Genomic DNA, 20,659 nt, shown 5'->3' with positions numbered 1-20,659 from the left:
TTTAAGTAAAAATAATACATACCCCCCCCCTCCAATAAAAAAAGTCAAGTAAATGACTGCTGCTCTAAATTTGAATAGTAATCGATACATTCTTAGCCTACCTTTAGGTGACTGATCCACAGTACTAGTGTCTTCCTCTATCTTTTCCTCTTCCAAGCTCAACCTGTCTGTTGATGCAGCTAGATCCTCCCCTCGCTGGACCCCTCCTCCCCAGAGAGTTGATGTTCTGGTTCCTGGTTCCCCTCAAACATGTCAGGTTCCTCACCCTCAGCTGTGTCGCCATCTTGAGGTTCACCAGCCATGTCTAAAACTGTTTCCCTTGTCTTTTCTGGTAAAATGGTGGTTTGGATTTGTCTCCAAATGCCCTAGTTAAATGCAACAAACATTAAAAATTTGAGGTATTAAATAAAGCTTAATTATTAGATAATACTTTCATGTTGCATAGGCCAACTATTGGATTTCAGATTTTAAGTATTGATATTATTCACAGTAGAAATGAATATGCCTTCCTTAATTTGGGATATAACTGGCCAGAGACCCAGATAGATAACTTTGTATGGCCTCATTTGTACATACATAATGTTTTTGTTAAAGCAATATAAATAATTTTCTGTAAGGTGTATTTTTTACGGACAACTTCTTTTAGCGCAGTTATACAAGTAGTTGTTTGGTTGTAGTATATATAGAACCGATCAGGTATAGACAGGTCATCGAAGAGCAATCAACCCTTTCGAACACGATTTTTACTGGCCGTACTTCTGACTGAGACGAGTTCAAGCCACGTCGGAGAAGAGCGGGCTTTTCATGCTGCGCCTAGTGGTTCACAACACGGGCCCATTCAAGATTCCATGGATGAATTAATGACTGCAGAAGCATTGGATATCTTTTCTGACAAGCTAGAGAGAGCGCTGAGAAGGCAGAAACAGGAGATTGTCAACGAATTGAATTTGACTTCAAAATCAACGGAGAAAAAGGTACCGGACTTTAAGTTTCAAAGTAACAAGATCAAATTTGAATTTAACTCGGACAGAGAACATGACATTCTTAAAGCAGTTAAACTATTAAAAAGCAATAATGTTGAATCTGCAATTGACGCTTTAAATTCTGTTGTAAAAGACTTGAACAAAAGAAATAAAGTTGTACGTATTGCCGACAAGTATGGGTGGGATGTCGTACAAGAATATCAAGATGACCCTATTACTGATGATGCTGACGATGCTACTTAGCTTAGACAAGCTATTTTTAGAGCAAAGAAAAGAAACAACAACAGGAAGCCTTATGAGCGTAACAACCGTTCGTATTCTGGACAAGATTCGTAGGGGTATTATGACTAGTTTAGCCTTGATGGGGCATATGAACTGTTTAGCCTTGATGGGGCATTGTGTTTGATTTAGCCTTTATGGGGCACATTGACTTAATAGCCTTGATGGGGCATATACATGATTGATTTAGCCTTGATGGGGCATTGTATTTGATATAGCCTTGATTGGGCATTGTATTTGATTTAGCCTTGATGGGGCATTGTGTTTAATATAGCCTTGATGGGGCAATGTGTTTGATATAGCCTTGATGGGGCAATGTATTTGATTTAGCCTTGACGGGGCATTATGTTTAATTCAGCCTTGATTGGGCATTGTTATGTGTATTATGATAGTTTAATTAGTCTTTATGTGACTTTAGATAATATTATAATTGATGATGGGTTCTTTGACTTATGTATTAAACATTATTTAATCATATATATATTTTCAGCTTGCATATACATTCTTACATGGGAAAGAAATTAGAGAGATTCAAGATCCAAGACTATAGGAAACAGTTTTGGGAATGGGTAATATAGTACTGAACAGTCGATCTGAAAATACCTATAAAACGTATAGAACTTTAGTTATTTTCTGAGATTCAAGGCTTGGTGTAAAACATTTGATTTTCAGGATTTACCTGCTTTACCCTCCACAGTAGCAGTTTATTTATCTTATTTGATACAGATCAATTCTTCAGAAGCGATTATTGATGCAGCATACTGTAGTATTCAATGAACTCATTGCATAAACCTGTGTAACATTCCGTGCAATAACAGTTTTGTGAATTTAATTTTAGAAGGCGGAAAAAGATTAAGGTCCAAACCTATAGTTGAGAAGAAACCTATTACACCAGAAATTTTAGAAAAAATTATGGATAAGTTTTCTCAGGTTGAAAATTTGTATCACTCCAGACGTGTTTGCATGGTACTATTGGGTTATGCTGGTTTTCTGAGGTACGATGAACTTGTACATATTAATATGTGTAATATTAAGTTTCATTAATCTGGTTCACATATTGAAATCAAAATTGAAAAAAGTAAAACAGATGTGTTTATTCAAGGTAACATAGTCGTTATAGCTAAAACAGGAAAAAAACTCTGTCCTGTAAGTAATCTTGAAAAATATATATCGTACACTGGTCTTCTGTTTCAGTCTGAAGAATTCATTTTCAGAGCAGTCACATTTTTAAGAAAGAAAATGTTTACAGGTTGAGTAAAAAAAAAAAACAAGCCTTTGACATATTCTAGAGCGAGAGAACTTCTGTTAGATGCTCTTAAATACCACTATAATTGTTTTTCACCGAAATAATTTTTTTTTCGTTGTGAGTTAATATACATGTATCATGATCAGGATTTAATTTTATGTTTTACAAATTTCTATTTTGCACAAATTCAACCTACAGTGATTTGTTGCAAAATGAAAAAAAATTGCGAATTTTTTCGACCGCAATTTTAACCTGCTATACAGCATCTCGGTGTTCTTTTTGAACACCACTTGCAAGAACAGTTTTAACAGCCATAGAGCTTCAATCTGTCCTTTTATGAGTACTTTTGGTAATCTACGGTAGCATAATCACAGAAAATCTGAAAGGCTGAACCTTTAGAGACACCACCCATAACTGAAGAAAAAAAGGAAGAATCACTGGAAACCGAACCAGTGGAATCACAGGACATCAAGATGGAAGGATGAAAAATTTGAGAGGACTAAAGTGAATTCATGGAAAAGTGTAAACATCTTCATCCCATTATCTGTGAATATATAAATCCATTATCAGACTTCATATCATGATAGAAGATTTTCAAAATAAAATTCCATTTTAACTATGGAAACTAATGTACTAGTGTTTTACTCTCTTTATTAAAGCTGACATGAATTCATAAATACACATTATTTCCCTGTCATCTCCGACTACCGCCGTATTAGTTATCGATTTCTATTGTTCTGCTCATCGCTAAACACCCCCTATAAAAGGCTGAGGGCACCATTCATGCTTCACCGCATTCAGGTATTTCATACATCCGAACACGTTACCTTTTGACGAGAATACGTGTAGAAACGCGTTTTGAAGAAAAATAAAATAACAACCAATGCACTGGCAAGATATATACAATAAACAATGAAACAAGGCAGACTGAAATCCAGGGGCAGATACTTATAAAATTCCTCGATAATTGTGGACCGTTTTCCTGTGTATGGTATAACATACGCAAACAACACATTGTGGCAGATCGAGCAATGTTAATAATCGAATGGGTTTTAGAAACGGGGCATTTTTGTAGGAACGGATGGAAACGATGTTACGTTGTTACTTTATTGGATTTACTTTCATTTATTGAATGTGTTGGATGTAGTGCCGCCGGGGTTTTAAAAAAGACGCAGAAGTTATTCACTCTGTATGAACGACACACGTGTTCGATGTGAATGCGAAGTAAGGCAGCACTGTCTGTGCAAAATAATAAAGATATCTGGGAAATCCATTCACATAATTAATATATTTTGTATTTCATTGATTGTTGTTTTCTTTATTCTTTGCTACAAACATTTTACTACAATGTGTAATTCATGCATTTAGAAGTCCGTGCGACCTGGATGCCTCGATCGGAAAGCAACCGACCGGAAAGCAACCGAACCGGTATATATACCCCAGTGGCAGTAGAGGAGCGTTCGAAACTAATATGGCGACCAAATGCTTTTATGAATTCATGTCAGCTTTAACAATACAAATGACTTGAATATTACAAAAGCAGCGAATTGACATTCATTTTTTCATTTTGGACAAATTTACATCTGTTGGCTTTAAGATAATTTTAATGTCAAGTTTGGCAGGGCATTTGTGTCATACTGATATGTTTCTTCTTCATTTCTTAAATGATGCTTTACCTTTTTTTTTAACCATCTATGATACTTGTTTTTATTGTGGAAATGATATAAATTCAGTTTAAAAGAATCGCCCTTTAATAAGATCATATTGTACATTCACTATTTTATAAGTCACCTGAATCAATAGGAGGACCTACTTTGCTATCTGTTCACATATAGCAAATTACTTCAGGCACGTAGCATCGGCGGGGGGGGGGGGGGGCGGGCTCCCCACTTTTTTGGGCAGCAAAGATTTTTCTTAAATTTACATACAAAAAATTGAATTAAGATGGAGTTTGCCCCCCACTTTTAAGGGACCATGTAAAAATTAGAATTTAAAATAAGTTCACTGAAGTTAAAAGTAAGTAACTTTACTTACCTCCCCCCCCCCCCCCCCCCCCCCCCCACGGTTTAGGATTTTGGAAAGTAACCCCCCCCCCTTTTTTTTTGCTTGTCAAGATTTTTTGGATGAGTCTGGCCCCCCTTAACTTTTCATGTAGTCTTATTCTTATTTTCTGATAAATAACAAATATTGTGTGGTGAAATGAGCAATGAATTTATCTAGATATACACAAACAAAAAGATATTAAACCAGGCAAACTGTCCATTCTATCACCGGTGTCAATGGTCTGGGTTCTATAGAATCACTGCCCAGAAAATCCATTAAGATCCAGCACGATCCATCAATTCGACTATAAAAAGTATACCAAGGTATTACAAGAATTGAAATAACATTTTAAATAAATTCGTTCAATGCTATGATTATATCAAAAATCTAAATGCAATGTATAAATACTGCCTGTTTAGGATGGTGACAGTTGAAATTGACACCCCGAGAAAACCAGCATTGTCAACTGACGCGAAGTTGTCAATTGTTACCCTCCCAAACCGGCACTATTTATTTTATCATACTAAATGTCTTAATTTAAAAAAAAAATCTACAGTAACTGCTTTTCTATAGGAATGACTTGAATTCTACCGCATAATTTTCGTGCATGTTACAATTTGTTTTATTATACTTTCATGTTAAATACTGGAATCTGATTGGTTTAGATGAAGTTAATAATTCGTTCTATTACCCTCAGCATTAGCAACACACTTGGCAACGGGTAACACAACGAATTGTTACATGCGCGAAAATTATGCGCGTACAGTTCGCTGTAAAATTCACTTCATATCTATATAAAAGCAGTAAAATTTTCTTTAAAATTAAGACACTCAGTATAATAAAATAAATAGTGTCTGTTTGGGAGGGTCGGTTGACAATGGTTTTCTCGGAGTATCGATTTCAACAGTTACCCTCCAAAACAGGCACTATTTATATATACTAATAGTATTTAACACGACAGTATAAAAATAAAGAATATGTACAATTTTAGGATAATGTTTCTTACTACTGTAATTATGCATCTTTGTCTGACAAAGTAACAAGCTGATTAATGGACATTTTTTCAAGATTAATGAATACATGTATATCTTTTATATACACAATTTTGAATAGGATTTTCCTAAATTATAATTATTATATGAAATAGAAGACACAAATAATGATTTAAATCTGGAAAGACAGTAATGTAAAACTAAAGTAATAAACACTGCAAAATAGTCAAAATATGTAATTAATGATCACTGTAGATACTTGTACACTGTCACACTGGTGGTGTACTGTTGTCCCACATGGAGATTGTTCTCATTATCAACACACAGACTATGGAAAAACTTTAAACCTTGACCTTGTTTTGGTGTGAGCAGTAGAGACAACAACTGACCATCCTGATCCAATAGATGAACTGCGTCTCTGTCGTCTGCTTTGAGGGAACCAAAGAAACGAGAGTTGCACACAAGGATGTGACCAAGGAGATCGGTACAGATACCACAAGGATAAAACGGTGACCCCTGACTTATGTAGGAGAACCTGTATTGACCTGATTTATTCACGACCACTACAGCTCGTTTGTTAAGGTCTGATGTACAAATATCGCCATTGATGTTTTCTGTGATGTAATGTGGATACTCATACATCTCCTGTCCTTTGTTGTCCCTCTGTATGTTCTGTATTTCTTCTCCTGTTTTGTTGTACCTGGTGACTTTAGCCTTTTTGTTCTTTATCATCCCCACCAGTATGTCCCCGTTAATGTGGGAGGAGTGTATACTGATAGGTTCCCAGTCTCCTGTTTTGATGAAATTAGTAGTTGCTTTATCCAGTGTTTTCCTATTGATGACTTTTTTCTTCTTGTCTGTATAGATCAGGTCCCCATTCTGTGTGACTGTGTGGTAGCCTTCAGATCCACCACCGGTTTGCATCATTTGAATACGATTCCCCTGTAGATCAAATTGTACAAGTCTACCATGATGATCACTGCCCCAGAGTCTGCCTGGTTTACCAAAAGACATATGATTCACATCAGAAAGACCTGGTACTGTGTACTCTCTGACCTCGGTGAAAGAGGAAGACAGAGACAGTGTTTGTTTCATGTCAGATTTCTCTCTGTCTTGTTTCTTCTGTTTCTCTGTTGGTTTTAACTGTGTAGAGGCCATCTCCATGGGTTTTATTTCTCTGTTCTCTGGCTTAATGTCAGGAGCAGTTACTCTACCCAATAGTTTGGAGACATCTTTCTTGCTGTATTGACCAGCAGTAAACACTGGAGGGACTGGTTTGGTGGTCTCTGGTATGGGTTGGATATTAAGGCGGTCAACAAGCGAGAAAATGAGTGGATTGTTTTGAAGCTTAATAGAGGACAGGTAGCCATGGAACTCTGTGACAAGGTCTTTAAGATAAGAAATGTAATCTTTGTATGTGTTGTGTTGGCTCTGAAGCTCTTCTGTAAGTGCCTCTTCCATTTTGTTGATTTGCTCTATACTATCTGAAGTGACTGTGTCTACCAGACTTTTAAGAATTTCAGCTTCAGCCTTCATGGATGTTCGTATTCTATTTATGGTTGTTTTTATATCTGTGGTTTCTTTCATTACGTCTTTTTGTATATCTTGTGAAGTTGGGAGAAAATACTGATGAATTTTATAGATTTCATTTAAGCAAAGAGTGAATCCCTCTGAGTAAATTGTCTCCAAATCGTTCAGTGCATGTTTTCGATGGTCTTGCATTGCGCATTTGGAACACAGTGGAACCTGACAGTCCTCACAAATGATGTCTATATCCTTGCTTGGGTGATCCTTACATTTCTCCACAGGAAGTTGTCTTTTGCGTTGTCGATAAGAGACCACTTCGTGGTTCTTGGTTGCGGGACTATTCTGATGTTCATCTCTGCATTTTTCACACAATGGTCGGTGACATGGATTGCAGTAAAATTGACAGTTCTTCCCACAGTCTTCAGTGCAACACTCCAGATAGTGCTGACCAATGACTGGTTCATTTTGGACAGTATCCAGAACTACTGGATTGGATAATGCCATCTGAAACTAGTTATGAGATTGCAAAATCATATAAATGTGTATCGCAAATTTATCATGTACATACAGTATATATGCAATAAATAAACAACAATGTGTACGCAAAGTGAAAGTAAATTCTTTATATCATATTTTATGATATATGAACATTAAACTGATAACCTTCGTGACACAAGATATTTTTTACGGGCTTCATTGCTGTACAAACTTATATACCTACGATATATATGAATCGACTAGGTTCAGTCAGCGAGACTACGAGTTCGTTTATTTTGAGGTGTAGACAACAGTGGCGGATTCAAGGGAGGTAATGATGAAGCAAGCCCGTCACCTGAAATTGAAAGGACTGACAATTTTAGCCATATTATAAGCACAGGACTGCGTTCAAGATCGTAGCTGCTACGTAGGGCTACGTAGTTGAACGGAAAGCTAGCCTAGCCGCTATATAGTAGCCTAAATATTTTATGCTAAACATCGATTTCAAGATGGCCACCTTAGTTACCACTTTGTAATAAACATGAAATCTAGTTATTTAGTGATATTTTATTTATCCTTTAAGTTATAATGAATCTTAACATGTATATTTCCGCTTGAAATTAACAAATTATGTCAATGTAATAAGTCTTTAGTTGAATATTTCCAACTTCAAATCAGACACATAGCGGCTAACCTAGATATCTACGACCAAGCGGCTAGGCTAGCAGCTACGATCTTGAACGCAGCCCATGTGCTTGAGGAGAGGGCCGACCCCCCCCCTCCCTCCCTCCATCCCTCAGTATCTAGACACCCGGGACTTTTTTTTATTAAATAATTAATCTTTTAATGTGATCCCCCCCTTTGTTATTTTATCTTTAGAATATCCTTTAATGTTGCAGATGTATTAAAACTGTACATATGGAGAGGAATATTTGTACTGTATAGATTGATAATGAACCTTAATAACTTACTTTCGTATTATTCAATCATTGTTGACATGTGTTACGTTCCTACATGTGTACTTTCGTTTTTGCACTCCCGGAGTTTACCTTACTTTGTATGAAGAATTATGAAATGTTCCGAATTTTTGTTTTATCGATTTTTCTGTTAATGCGGGAAATATAAAGTCTTTGTAAAATAGTTCGAGAGTGTATACGAGATTTTTGGGAACATAACTAATAGTTCACATGTAAAAGTTGGAAAAATCAACTTTAAAGTTGGAAATTCACATATTAAAGTTTGAAATTCCAAAATTAAAGTTGGAAATTTCAACTTTAAAGTTGGAAATTCCAACTTTAAAGTTTGAAATTCCATCTTTAAAGTTTGAAAAATCAAATATAAAGTTGTAAGTTCGAAAAATCAACTTTAAAGTTGGAAATTCCAACTTTAAAGTTGATTCTTCCAACTTTAAAGTTGGAAATTCCAAGATTAAAGTTGGAAATTCCAACTTTAAAGTTGGAAAAATCAATTTTAAAGTTGGAAATTCCAACTGTGAACTTTAAAGTTGGAAATTCCAAGATTAAAGTTGGAAATTCCAACTTTAAAGTTGGAAAAATCAACTTTAAAGTTGGAAATATCAAGATTTAAGTTGGAAATTCCAACTTTAAAGTTGGAAATTCCAAGATTAAAGTTGGAAATTCCAACTTTAAAGTTGGAATTTTAAAGAAAAAATATACAAAGTTGCACTAATACGCTTCCGTAGACATGATAATGTTTTGTTATTTCTTAGACGAGAATCGACGAGATTTTTATAATAGAACTCTGTATGTAGATTTTCTGTAAGGATTTCTATTGCTATCACGTGATTTATACAGACTCCGTGTTTTTCTGTGTAATTCTATGTTTTTGGGGATATAAAAGCCAGAAAATTCTGTAACTCGCTATCTTTGGGTTTTCTCTCATTCTGGAGACGACGTAAGTCGTTGTTTTTATTTTATTATTGTTTAGGCTGCATCTTTATTTTTGAAATGGAGTTTTATTGATTTTCGTGTCTAAAGATTTTTATTTACGTTTGATAAGTGAAAGGGATTCTAGTAATTTATTTAGCTTAATTTTGAGACTTTGATCAGTTTAGTTTTTAAAGTAAGTTACACGTAGATATGGCAGATTCTATTTTATTTACTAAGTTAACTTTGTTGGGAAATCTGGATTTTTTTTTTAATGTTTACCTTATATTTCTAAAACTGTGCTACATTTTTGGGATGATTTTGGATGACTATGATGAATTACAGTTCGTATAGTGTTTGTTGAAATTTGAACTTTATGATTGTCTCAAGTAATTTCGGCAATTAGTAATTATTCTAAGTAGTGTTTAATTGAAGCATAGGGAACTTCTCAAGAGTGATTTTTCCTCTGAGAGCTCTAGAATTTGAAGGGTGATTTTCCTTTGAGAATTCATTGTATAAGTTTAACTTTATTACTCACTGAATTTAATGGGTGATAACCTCATATTATTCCAGTTCTCTATTCATTTTATTTAAAGGTTGAAATATTGCCTACGGTGAATTATCCCAAGTTGTTCCCCTTTAATTGTGTTATATTTGCAAGTCGATCTCGTCGTTTACGCGTTTTTCTTTTGTGTCGTGTTTTACTTAACTTGTTATATTTGTTCAAGTGAATAAATTTGTTAACTTTCTGAATTTGTGTCTCATTACAATAAGTCTGGACTTCAGTTCAAGAGTCAGAGTCATGGTCAGGGTCGGAGTAAAATTATTAGAGCTAATTAGGTCAGTTTAAGTAATGTTTTATTATGGGTCATTTAAGTTTCCTTGCTGATGGGAGATAATCACCAGGCTGAAGCTAGCAGCCATTAACAGCAGCCACTAAGACCGTAGAAGCTAGCAGCCAATAAGGAAATTCATCACAAATTTTTTATTTTACTTAATTATCGACATATTTTAATTAATATCAAAATGATTAATGCTCAATAATTTGTACGAGCATTGGCGACATCCGAAGCAGTAAAGCTCGCCTGGATAAGAGTTTTAAATGCGTCTTTGTTGGATAGAAATGAAATACGTTTATACGGGTCATAAGTTATGAAAATAATATTATCCTAAGTGTAGTCTTATTAATACACATAGAAAAACTATATACATCGTATAAAGTGATATGCAAACGTATTATGTTATAAAAGACATAATCAAAAAAGGTAAATTAAAAGGTAAAATGATACAAAAGCAATAAAAACCCAAAGCCAATCCAGTGTGGCAGGATAATTTGTTTACATCAAAGTTGAACATGTGTGTTTAAGAATTAAACTCCGGCTTTTCAATTCCCCGGAAACAATATCAATCGAAAATTAAAAAGCCATCGTATTATTACGAATATGAGACAATAGAACACCCAGCAGTGTGATTTTTTTCTCATAAATTTTTTTTATCATATGTCGCAGTCAAAAACAGCGAAAATTATCAAGTGAAATTGGGATTATTTTGTCTTAGCCATGCTTTGACGTGAACCTTCGAAGAATACAACAATGCCAATGTAAAGGGTCGGTTTACCTCACCCGAACTTTGTCATATTTGAGCATTTCACAATGCTATAGGGGTGAAAGGCGGGCCATTATCTCTTTTATCTTTGAAGTGTGCATTAAACGGATACCGGGGCAGTGTAGGGGACCTATGGGGCTATTATATCCCGGTCTCAAATTTGGGCTGTAGGGGTACCACCAAGTGGCTCCCAGGGGTTCTGGCTCATTTCAGGGGTTTATATCTCACTTGAGATTGACCACAAAAACTTGGTAACACTAGGATTAGGTAGAGGGCCTCAGGCGGTATTCATAATAAGCTTTAGAGGGCACCTATGACCCCTGCAAGGGTCCAGTTAGCTCACCCGAACTTTGTCATATTTGAGCATTTCACAATGATATAGGGGTGAAAGGCGGGCCATTATCTCTTTTATCAGCGAAGTACATATTAGCGTTTAAAAGGTTGTTAGAACCATTATAACAAGAGCTTGGACTTTGAGTAGGTGTGTCGAATAGCAATATGACGTAGGCCTGTCTATTTCATTGCTGGCCACTCAGTCATGGCTCTTTGAAATCAGCAAGATTTGTTTGGCTTTTAGCTAAAACTATGTAATCGGTGCACATTTCGGTTGAAGCCACGTCATTTTTAACTTGTTTTGACGGAAGAAATAGATAGCTACGTCCAACCGAAAGTCCAAGGTCTTGTTGAAATGGTTCTACGTAATGTTTTGACTGACCTTTGTCCAATCAGATCGTAGATGGCGGAGTTGATTTGAGGGAGAGAGAGAGAGAAAAAAGAGAAAGAGAGAGTTAACTGGTTAGTAAATTACATGTATAGCCTGGATGAGGCAGATGAGCGAACTATCTATCAACAATAGTTATAAGGTGGCAAAGGGATAGTTTTTTTGGTCGAGGAAATGTAAGGCAGATAGTGTCATATATGAGATTTAATTTTTCAGTGGGTTTTTAAATTTGCAAAAATTGGTTTGCATGCAGGGGACACATGGTCCCGACTCATGAGAATTTTTAAACATTTCAGAATAAAACAAGTACAACTTACATATAGCACTATAAAGAAGAGCCAGGGACGGTCTCAACATTTTCTGAAAAATTGCCCTTTTTTCACATTTTCACGGGGCCAGAACCACGCTCCAGTCCCGAGCAACTGCCATAAACTACCATAGGATTGGTAGCTTAATGTATACCCATGCAAATAATCACCAATTGATGGGGGGTCAATCACCTTCTTTTCGAGTGACATTTCGTGTTCTGAACCCTACCTACTTTTCAAGCACAAAACCGAAAGTGAAAATTTTGGCCACAGTTTCGCATTTTCATTCCATATCTGATGAAAAGTGCTACCAGTATTACAGTGTCATATATCAATGAAATTGACATGTGCTCCTCTATCCACAAAATAAATGCAATAAATATTCTACCAATTTATACGCCTCAAATAACCAGCCAAACCCCAGGTTCTCCCTTTATTTCAACATTTTGATCGGGTCTTTCCTTCGAAACTATCCCCTGCCACCTAAAGTGACAAATAAGGTCTAGTATATCTTTTAAATTTATGAAACTTTGCAGTGTTTTGAAATTCTCTAACCAGGGAACAATGATCCATACTCTATATATAGGTAATGTGATGTGGTACATGTAATGTCAAACATCGAAGACTGTACGTATATTCAAGAAACTGTTTTTGTTAAAAGTGTTACCGTTAGTATTCTAATCAAAGTTTGCCGAATATTCCTGAATTTAAACATAGGTTGTAAATTTACTTTGTATAAAAACTTTCTTCATGGTTACTCAGTGTGAAACATTCTTTACCTTAGGACGAATTTGTCCGCCATTGTTTTATTTTTCCACTAAGTATCCGCCTCTGTTGCTTTTTCTTTTCACTACAGTGGTCATTCGTTAGCATTTCAAAATATTTAATGCCCTTATTCTCGGACTCCATGCTAGGAAATTTAGTTGGTTAGTTAGGTCATACGTATACATGTGCATGTTGTCGACTGCGCGCGGCCAAAGAAATTTTCACAATCGTTCTTTAAAACGCTTTAAATTTATACCAACATAGGATATACATGCAATTTTTATATTCAGGCCTTAATTAATTTGTTTGCAAGTTTATAACTAATGAATATTTCTTCATCGGCACCACTTATAATTTACTCAATTCACTCTGTCTCTCATTCAAGTCACGAGCGGCAATGTTTTTAACTCCGCCTAGCTACGATCTGATCGGACAAAGGTCACTCAAAACATTAAGTAGAAACTTTCCGGAGCTAACCCCTATTAAACGCTTCAGTTTACTTCGCTTTATAACTTTTCTTCGTATAATCTATATTTCATATCAGGCGCTTCATAAAATCTCCAATTATATACTAGCGGAAAAAAGAAACTGTGCATTATCTAATACATGAAAAATCATTTAAAATTTACAATGAACATTTTATTTTTTGTAATACTGTTAACACTTGTATTCGTAACAACATCTCATAACACATAAATGTCAACGTCGAATAACGTCAATTTCAGCACACTCGAAAGTCACTGTTATTTGAAATTGAATTAACAAAATTAATAACACGTGTGACCACCATTTGCGTTCACGCATGCTTGACAGCGACGCCTCATTGATGCCACTAAAGTGTTCAGAAATGCTTGAGGGCTGTTGTTCCAGATGTTGGTCAAAGCCTGGCCTAAATCAGCCAATGTCACTGACTGGCTGATTTGGTAAACGTCTTTCCATTTCATTTCAGACGTGCTCGATCGGCGACAAATCGGGGGAAACAGCTGGCCAAGGCAAGACATCGACATTCTGTTGAACAAACAAGTCCCTGACTACACGTGCAACGTGTTGCCTTGCGTTGTCTTGCTGCAGAGTGATGTGATTTTGATGTCTCTGCATGAAGGATATCACATGACGCTGAATAATTTCATCTCGATAGCGTACGCCGGTGAGATTTTCATTTGTAGAGGGGTCCTTCCACGTGCTGATATTCCACCCCACACCATAACGCTACCTCCACCAAATTGTCGACGTTGCACAACACAAGCGTCCTGGTAACGCTCCCCAAACGCGACGATACACCCTACAATGGCCGTCACTGCTATCCAAATGAAATCTGGATTCATCTGTGAACAGAATATTGGCCCAGTCCTGTATTCTGAATCGCAGATGTCGTGTGCACCACCCTAGTCTGACGATACGATGACGTTGAAGCAGTACTGGGCGCACCGCTGGACGTCTTGGTCTGATGCTTTGCTCGCGCCGACGATTACGCACAGTTCTTGGACTAATTAGTCGAAGCCCTGGAATGCTACGGGCAGTCAAACTTGCTGTCTGGAAACGATTTCTCAGATGCACAAGTCTAATGTGGTTGTCCTGTTGACGTGACGTCACACAAGGTCGCCCAGAGCGCGGTCGATCCTGAGTGTTGCCAGATTGTTGAAAACGTCTCCATAATGAATGGATAGTTTTCCGATGAACTCCAAAGTGTCTTGATACAGTATTTTGTGCCATTCCAGCTTGCAACATCCCAACAGCACGATTATGTTGGTTTTCGCTGAGTCGTGGCATGACATAGGGGTAAATTTTGTTGAAACTAATGTGATTTCCTTAACAAAAAAAGTTTAAACAAATCCTTTACAGTTCTTATTCCAAACAGTATTGGCCCGTAAAACTCGTGCGCACAAATTCTTCAATAAACAACAGGTGCTCTCTAACCATGAAAAAGTCCGTGCACCCGGACGGTTACCATCCGATATTGTCAAAAACATTACCATTATCGATTGTTTAAATTTTATAAATACAAACAATAGATATAGAAAAATTATACTACTAGTAAATTTTATAATGCACAGTTTCTTTTTTCCGCTAGTATACTTCAGAAAAGTCATGAGATATAACATTGCACGTTCAAAGCTCACAATTTATAAATTTGTGCACTCACCACACGATAATACTGCATTCCCATGTGAACCTGCAGATGTGACTGGTCTGCAATAAGGAATTTTTGAAAGTTGATAAATCTCATACTCCTTTATTAATAGCCTTACTAGTGGATGCCCCTCTCGCAGAGTGCGCCTGAAACTTTGCAGTATCTATTCCAGATAGAGTCATAATGTTTTTTATCCAGTTTGAAATGGTGTTTGGTGTTAATCCTTTATGAGGCTTGATTTCTGCACGAAGCAAGGGATCGCTAACCTCAGCATTGTCCCTATTCCTGAAACCTTTTGTGGGTTCCAAATACATGTAGACACATAAACACTCCAGAACACAGATGCGCTCTTCAGAAAATCTGTGATAGGTGACTTTTTTAGCGGTGCAGTCCCTCTGGGCCTTTGATATACCTGGTAAACGAAAAACAACATACTCGGATGTTAATTTCATAAAACGTATATCTAAACGTGCCAATTCAGAGACACGTTTTGGCGCTGCAATAACTAGCAATATAGCCAGTTTTTGGATAATACTTTTAAAGATAAATCTTTGTTATCTGGCAAGTCTTTCAGATATGAAAGTACAAGATCTACATCCCACAAAACGGTATATTTTGGCAAAGGCAGGTTTTCTTTCATTGAAGATGGGGGAACAAGATATCGCATTTGGTTTTGTCGTAAAAAACAATTTCAAATTAATTTTTTCCATCTAAATATACTAGATAATGTTATATTACAAGTTTACAAAAGCACAATTTCTAACTATATTCAGTTTTAAATATTTTAACAAACGATAAGAACAAAAATAAATTCTAAAGTTTTGGTGGTATCGAACCCACAACATAAAAACCCTAGCTCTATAATGTTACATAATGCTATGTCTGGTGTTTTAACCATTAATCCATTTCAGTCACAACAAACTTCGTTAAATGCTAATTGTAATTTCAACCACAAATTTACGGAATTTGTAGTATTTTTCTAAAACGTTTAATTGTTGGGATACAAAATGACATTTTTAAAGTATAGTGGGTCATCTCTCCACGTTTTTGTTGATTGAAGTCGGTTTGATTTCCTTTAAACCTTATATAGACTATGACAAAAGTATTGAGCCCAGGCCCACTCTATAAAAGAACAGGCATTCAAGTTCTAAAAATGACACTATTTGGAGGTTTTGACACGCACACGGCAGTTTAAATCAACCTATTCCAAATATTTAACACATTTAAAGGTTATAAATCGATGTTATGGTAAATATACATTGTTTTCAATAATTTAGAAAAAAAAAGTTATGGGATTTGTTCATATTTTAATCTTACAGTATCTTATATATCCTCATATAGGCAGTTTACATGCCTTATTCACCCATCTTCTTTCTTTCATAAGATGTTTGACAAGATAATGTTGACCAACAGGTAAATTATCTACAAAGTGAAGTACGGATGAAATAGCGGACCTATTCACGTAAATTGTACGATACTTATAACCGCTATGATGTAACCAGCTTAAAAGTCTAACACGGAACTTATAGATACCGAAAAGGGATCAGTTTGCCTTTCCAGACACTAGCGTGTCCACTTATTCCAGGCTGAGTCGTCAGAACTGTTTGTTCCTTTTGACCAGGAACTGTAAAGTAGTTTTTCAGTGTCCTCTGATAGCGAATACGATCTATTAAAGATTATTCCTGAAACAACCCAGACTACTATTTGTAGGGATTCGTTCTGAAGAAGTGGGCGAATCTGACCGTCCGGGGCTATCAAAGTATGCGGGTGGACCGGGAGGAGAACTGGGTCCTGTACAGACATATCTACGGCAAGTTGCGTACCATGGTTGTGTTGTCTAAGCAGGGGCGATTAATAGAATCGTCTTTTCCATTCTCGTCTTTTTGAGACAACGAGCTATAAGACAAAACGGGGGAAAGGCATATCCCTTGATATTGTTCCATGAATGGAGAAGAGCATCGTACGCTACTGCATGGGGATCTGGGAGCCAGCTCATGTAAGTCGGTAACTGAACGGTCGTCCGATCGGCAAAAAGGTCTACATTGCAATCTATGGTCATTTGACAAAGTGTCTGAAACAATTCTGGGTTCATCATTCAACTGCTCGAATTCAAATGATGCCTCGATTCTGAGTCTGTTATAAGATTTTGATGACCTGGTATATGATCTGCTCTTATTATTATGTTTCTTTGAAGACACCATTCCTAGAGATCGAGGGCAACTTGATTGCATTGAGCGGATTGGGTTTCTCCCATTTTGTTCATATACATCATAGCGGTCTTGTTGTCGGTTTGAACTAAAACATGCAGATCCGATCCGCGATTTTTCTTTGAGAAATGCTTTCACCGCGTACAATGTACGTTACCGCTAAAAGTTCCAAAACGTTGATATGGTTTTGAGACTCCCCTGGCAGCCACAACCCTCCTATGCGCACTTTCTTGCATACTGCACCCCACCCTTTTTTGCTTGCGTCGCTTTGAATTATAACTCCGGGATTGGGATTTATAAGGGACTTTCTGTTCCACATCTCTACCTGATTTACCCGCCAGTTTACCTCTTTTATGGCTTGATCGGATAGCGTCACAATAGTGTCTTGTAGCCCCCACCCTGTCTTAGGACCGTGTTCTTCTCTGATTGCAAGTGGCGATAATGCAAAGGAGCCGGGAATATGATCGCTTGAATTGACGCAGTTAAATTCCCTATCAGTTCTGACAGAAAACGTATCGACACATGATTGCTTTGAATAACTTGACGACTCAGCTCCTTTATTTTTTGAATTTTTTGCTTTAAAAGTGACAGTGTCATATCTATTGTATTTACTGTAAATCCTCGATATTCCAACACACTGGATGGGGCTAACACTGATTTTTCGTAATTTACGACAAAACACAGGCTTTCCAATACATTTATCGCGCACTTGCAATCGGTCAGAATTTCTTGTTTCGACTGATTCATAATGAGAATGTCGTACAGATAAACGACCAGACAAACACCCATTTTTTTTTCTCAAGCAACTGATTGGAACCTTCATCATTTTTGTGAAAACAAGGGGTGCTACCGATATTCCAAATGGAATGCATGTAAATTCGTAAATTTCTTCTTTCCGTCTGAATTGCAGAAATTTCTGAAAATTTTTGTGAATTGGTTTTGTGAAATATGCATCTTTTAGATCCAATTTCACAAGTCAATCCCTTTCCTGAATTATATCCTTTACTAAATAAATGCCTTCCATCTTGAAATGTTGGTATTTCAGAATCCCGTTTAATTCCTTTAGATTCACAACAGGGCGTTGCCCCCCTCCTTTTTTCTGTACCAGAAATAGATAGCTTAAGAAACCTTTTTTATCTTTCACTACTTTTATTGCTATTTTTTCTAACATTGATTTTATTTCTAGGTCGACTAGATCCGTTTTGATCTGATTGAAAGATGGTTGAAAAGGGGGGGGGGTGGTTTTGAAATGGGGTTTGAACAAAGTCCAAAGTTAAGCCTTGGACTACATGCAATTCCCATTGGTCTCTCGTAAGAACTTTCCAATTCTGATAGAAATATTTCATTCTCCATGCGATTGGCACTGATGATTGCTCTGGGTTTTTGGGTAATGAACAAGCTGTTCTTACCTGTATTAGTTCTTGATCGTTCTTGTCTGGTTCTGATCTCGTGGCCAAGACTTTCTCTGATATCGGCCTCTGCTGGTTTGGCCCCCAAACCGGAAGTTGTTACTTGGGGGCCCGTAACGAAAAAACTGCTGTTGCTGTTGCTTGTTTTCTGAGCTGGTATGAGACTTTTGACCAAAATAAATATTTTTGTCAGGTTGCGTTGGGGAATCATCTCATACAGTTCTTTGTAACATTTTCCATCACTTGTCAAAATCTTACGAAATGTTTTGCCAAACAGATAATATTTATTAAGGCGCTCTTAGCCATGCTGTCGTCAACTAAATCTTCACAGTCTGGTAAGATTCTACTCAAAGACCCTTTCTACAGGTACTATCCGTCACGAAAACAAAATTGGCATTCCCAATTAAAACTAAGGCACGTTGAACAATGTTGATGACATCAACGGGATCAACGCCTTTGTCCCGTTTCTTCAATTTTTCAGCTTCATTCCATAAAATCGCCAACGGGCCTGTTTCGTCTAAAATTTGTGACTGAGTATTGATAATAGTTTTCTCTTTCTTATCTGATAGAGGCTGATTAAACTTTTTTCTAAAAAATTTCTTAACAAATCTGTCAGTTTGCTCAGGTTGTAATTGTTTACTTTTTGGAATTCCACAGATTTTAGTGACTTCCTGTCGGATCTTTTTTGAGATACCTTGATTTGCATACTTAGCAATGTATTTTGTGATTTTTTAGGAACCTTGGAACCTTTTTCTATAATGCTGGAAGTGAAAATTAGTGTACGAATCAAGACCCGAATTGGAGTCGCTAGAATTATTCGATTCTGATGATGATAAATTATTCGAACTTTCGTCACTGGATTCCTTGTACTTACGTTTGCGTTTAGCTCTCAGGCGTTCACGTTCTGGATTTCATGCGAGCTTCTTACCCCAATATCTGTATTGTTTCTAGTGCCCTGAATAGGCGATTTTATCGTGCCCCGAAATGGTGTCCATAACTGGCGAACGTGTTCTAGTGCCCTTTCTTGGCGTGTAGGTACTTTTGATCCCTGAAATTTTTTTTTTCGTCTCCAAATCTTTGAATCTTTGAATTGAGATCTTGAATGTTATGCCTCGCTAAACTCGGGAAAGTAATGCTATATGATACCCTCGCAGAGCCGAAAGGCGATATGTAATAGAATGCTCACAGAGCATGTCTATATTCCTAGTCGGGTGATCCTTGCATTGCTCCACAGGAAGTTGATGCTGGCTTTTTTTGTATGGAACCACTTCATGGTTCTTGGTATCTGGACTCTTCTGATGTTGATCTCTGCATTATTCACACATTGGTTGGTGACAATCATTGCAGTAAAACTGACAGTTCTTCTTACAGTCCTCCGTGCCAAACACCAGGTAGTGCTGGGCTGTATCAGGTATTTTGGATTTTGATAGTGCCATCTAAAAGAAGGTATATGAGCTCTGTTAAACAAGTTCAGAAGACTGAAGAACAACTGCATAAGCATGGTCATAATATGGACTAAACAACAATCTGCACTATACATAAAATTTGCATCTTCATGTTCCAATATTTATATTTACCAAGTATGATTCTCTCCAGATCTATTTTTACGGAAATTGACAGTAATTCATAGCTCTAGAGAAACTGACATGACTGAAATCCACACGATCCAGTTTTAACCAGTTAAACCCTTCAGCAACCAAGAAAAATCACACGTGTTTATGGTGATGTCAGACCGAAATTCCCATAAAAGACGTCACGACTTGGTTATTTAAGAAATGAACTCAATGTCTACCCAAGTTATACGAGAATAACTTGGGTTGGTGCAATTTACGTTTTATTATCCGCAAAGCTGATGTACATCAACAAATGTAAATAACAATAAAATTTTGTCTGTTAAGTATGTAGCGACCAATGCAGAAAAAATACCCCAAAAACTTCTGCAAAGAAAGCATTTTATTATTTAAATATATTATTTAAAGCAGTCCGTCAAGGATCACAATATTCATTCTGGCAACAACCGGTTGTTCAATATCATATTATTCTTAAATGGGCATGGTCACAATTTGGGTCGAAAATTATT

The 20,659-nt window shown here is 36.6% G+C and overlaps 2 protein-coding genes across 5 annotated transcripts in view; one reads left to right on the top strand and one right to left on the bottom strand.

The window, feature by feature from the left end:
- LOC128165249 (RNA helicase aquarius-like) overlaps positions 1–20,659 on the top strand; it is a 64,647-nt gene that overhangs the window by 32,663 nt on the left and 11,325 nt on the right. Inside the window, exon 37 of one of the 2 annotated variants that reach the window (XM_052829625.1) lies at positions 2,895–3,110. The exons of the other annotated variant lie outside the window; for it this stretch is intronic. Coding sequence (XP_052685585.1) covers positions 2,895–2,993 — 99 coding nt within the window. The 3' untranslated portion in view covers positions 2,994–3,110. Of the gene's footprint in view, positions 1–2,894; positions 3,111–20,659 lie in introns of those variants that run through there. 2 annotated transcript variants of the gene reach the window in all.
- LOC128165251 (uncharacterized) lies at positions 4,709–8,574 on the bottom strand. Of its 3 annotated transcripts, none has more exons than XM_052829629.1 (3): positions 8,519–8,574; positions 7,788–7,902; positions 4,709–7,580 (listed from the first exon to the last, which is right to left on the bottom strand). In XM_052829629.1, exon 3 carries the CDS (start codon positions 7,572–7,574, stop codon positions 5,790–5,792), a length of 1,785 nt encoding a protein of 594 aa, XP_052685589.1. In that variant the 5' UTR covers positions 7,575–7,580; positions 7,788–7,902; positions 8,519–8,574; the 3' UTR covers positions 4,709–5,789. The 3 variants fall into 3 exon arrangements, with proteins under 3 accessions (XP_052685589.1, XP_052685587.1, XP_052685588.1); XM_052829627.1 differs by having other exon boundaries at positions 7,792–7,902; XM_052829628.1 differs by lacking the exon at positions 8,519–8,574 and having other exon boundaries at positions 7,792–8,139.

The sequence above is a fragment of the Crassostrea angulata genome, chromosome 10 (assembly GCF_025612915.1).
Source record: "Crassostrea angulata isolate pt1a10 chromosome 10, ASM2561291v2, whole genome shotgun sequence".
NCBI lineage: Eukaryota > Metazoa > Mollusca > Bivalvia > Ostreida > Ostreidae > Magallana > Magallana angulata.
The sequence above is the reverse complement of the archived record's forward strand: the minus strand, read 5'-3'. Positions and strand labels throughout refer to the sequence as shown.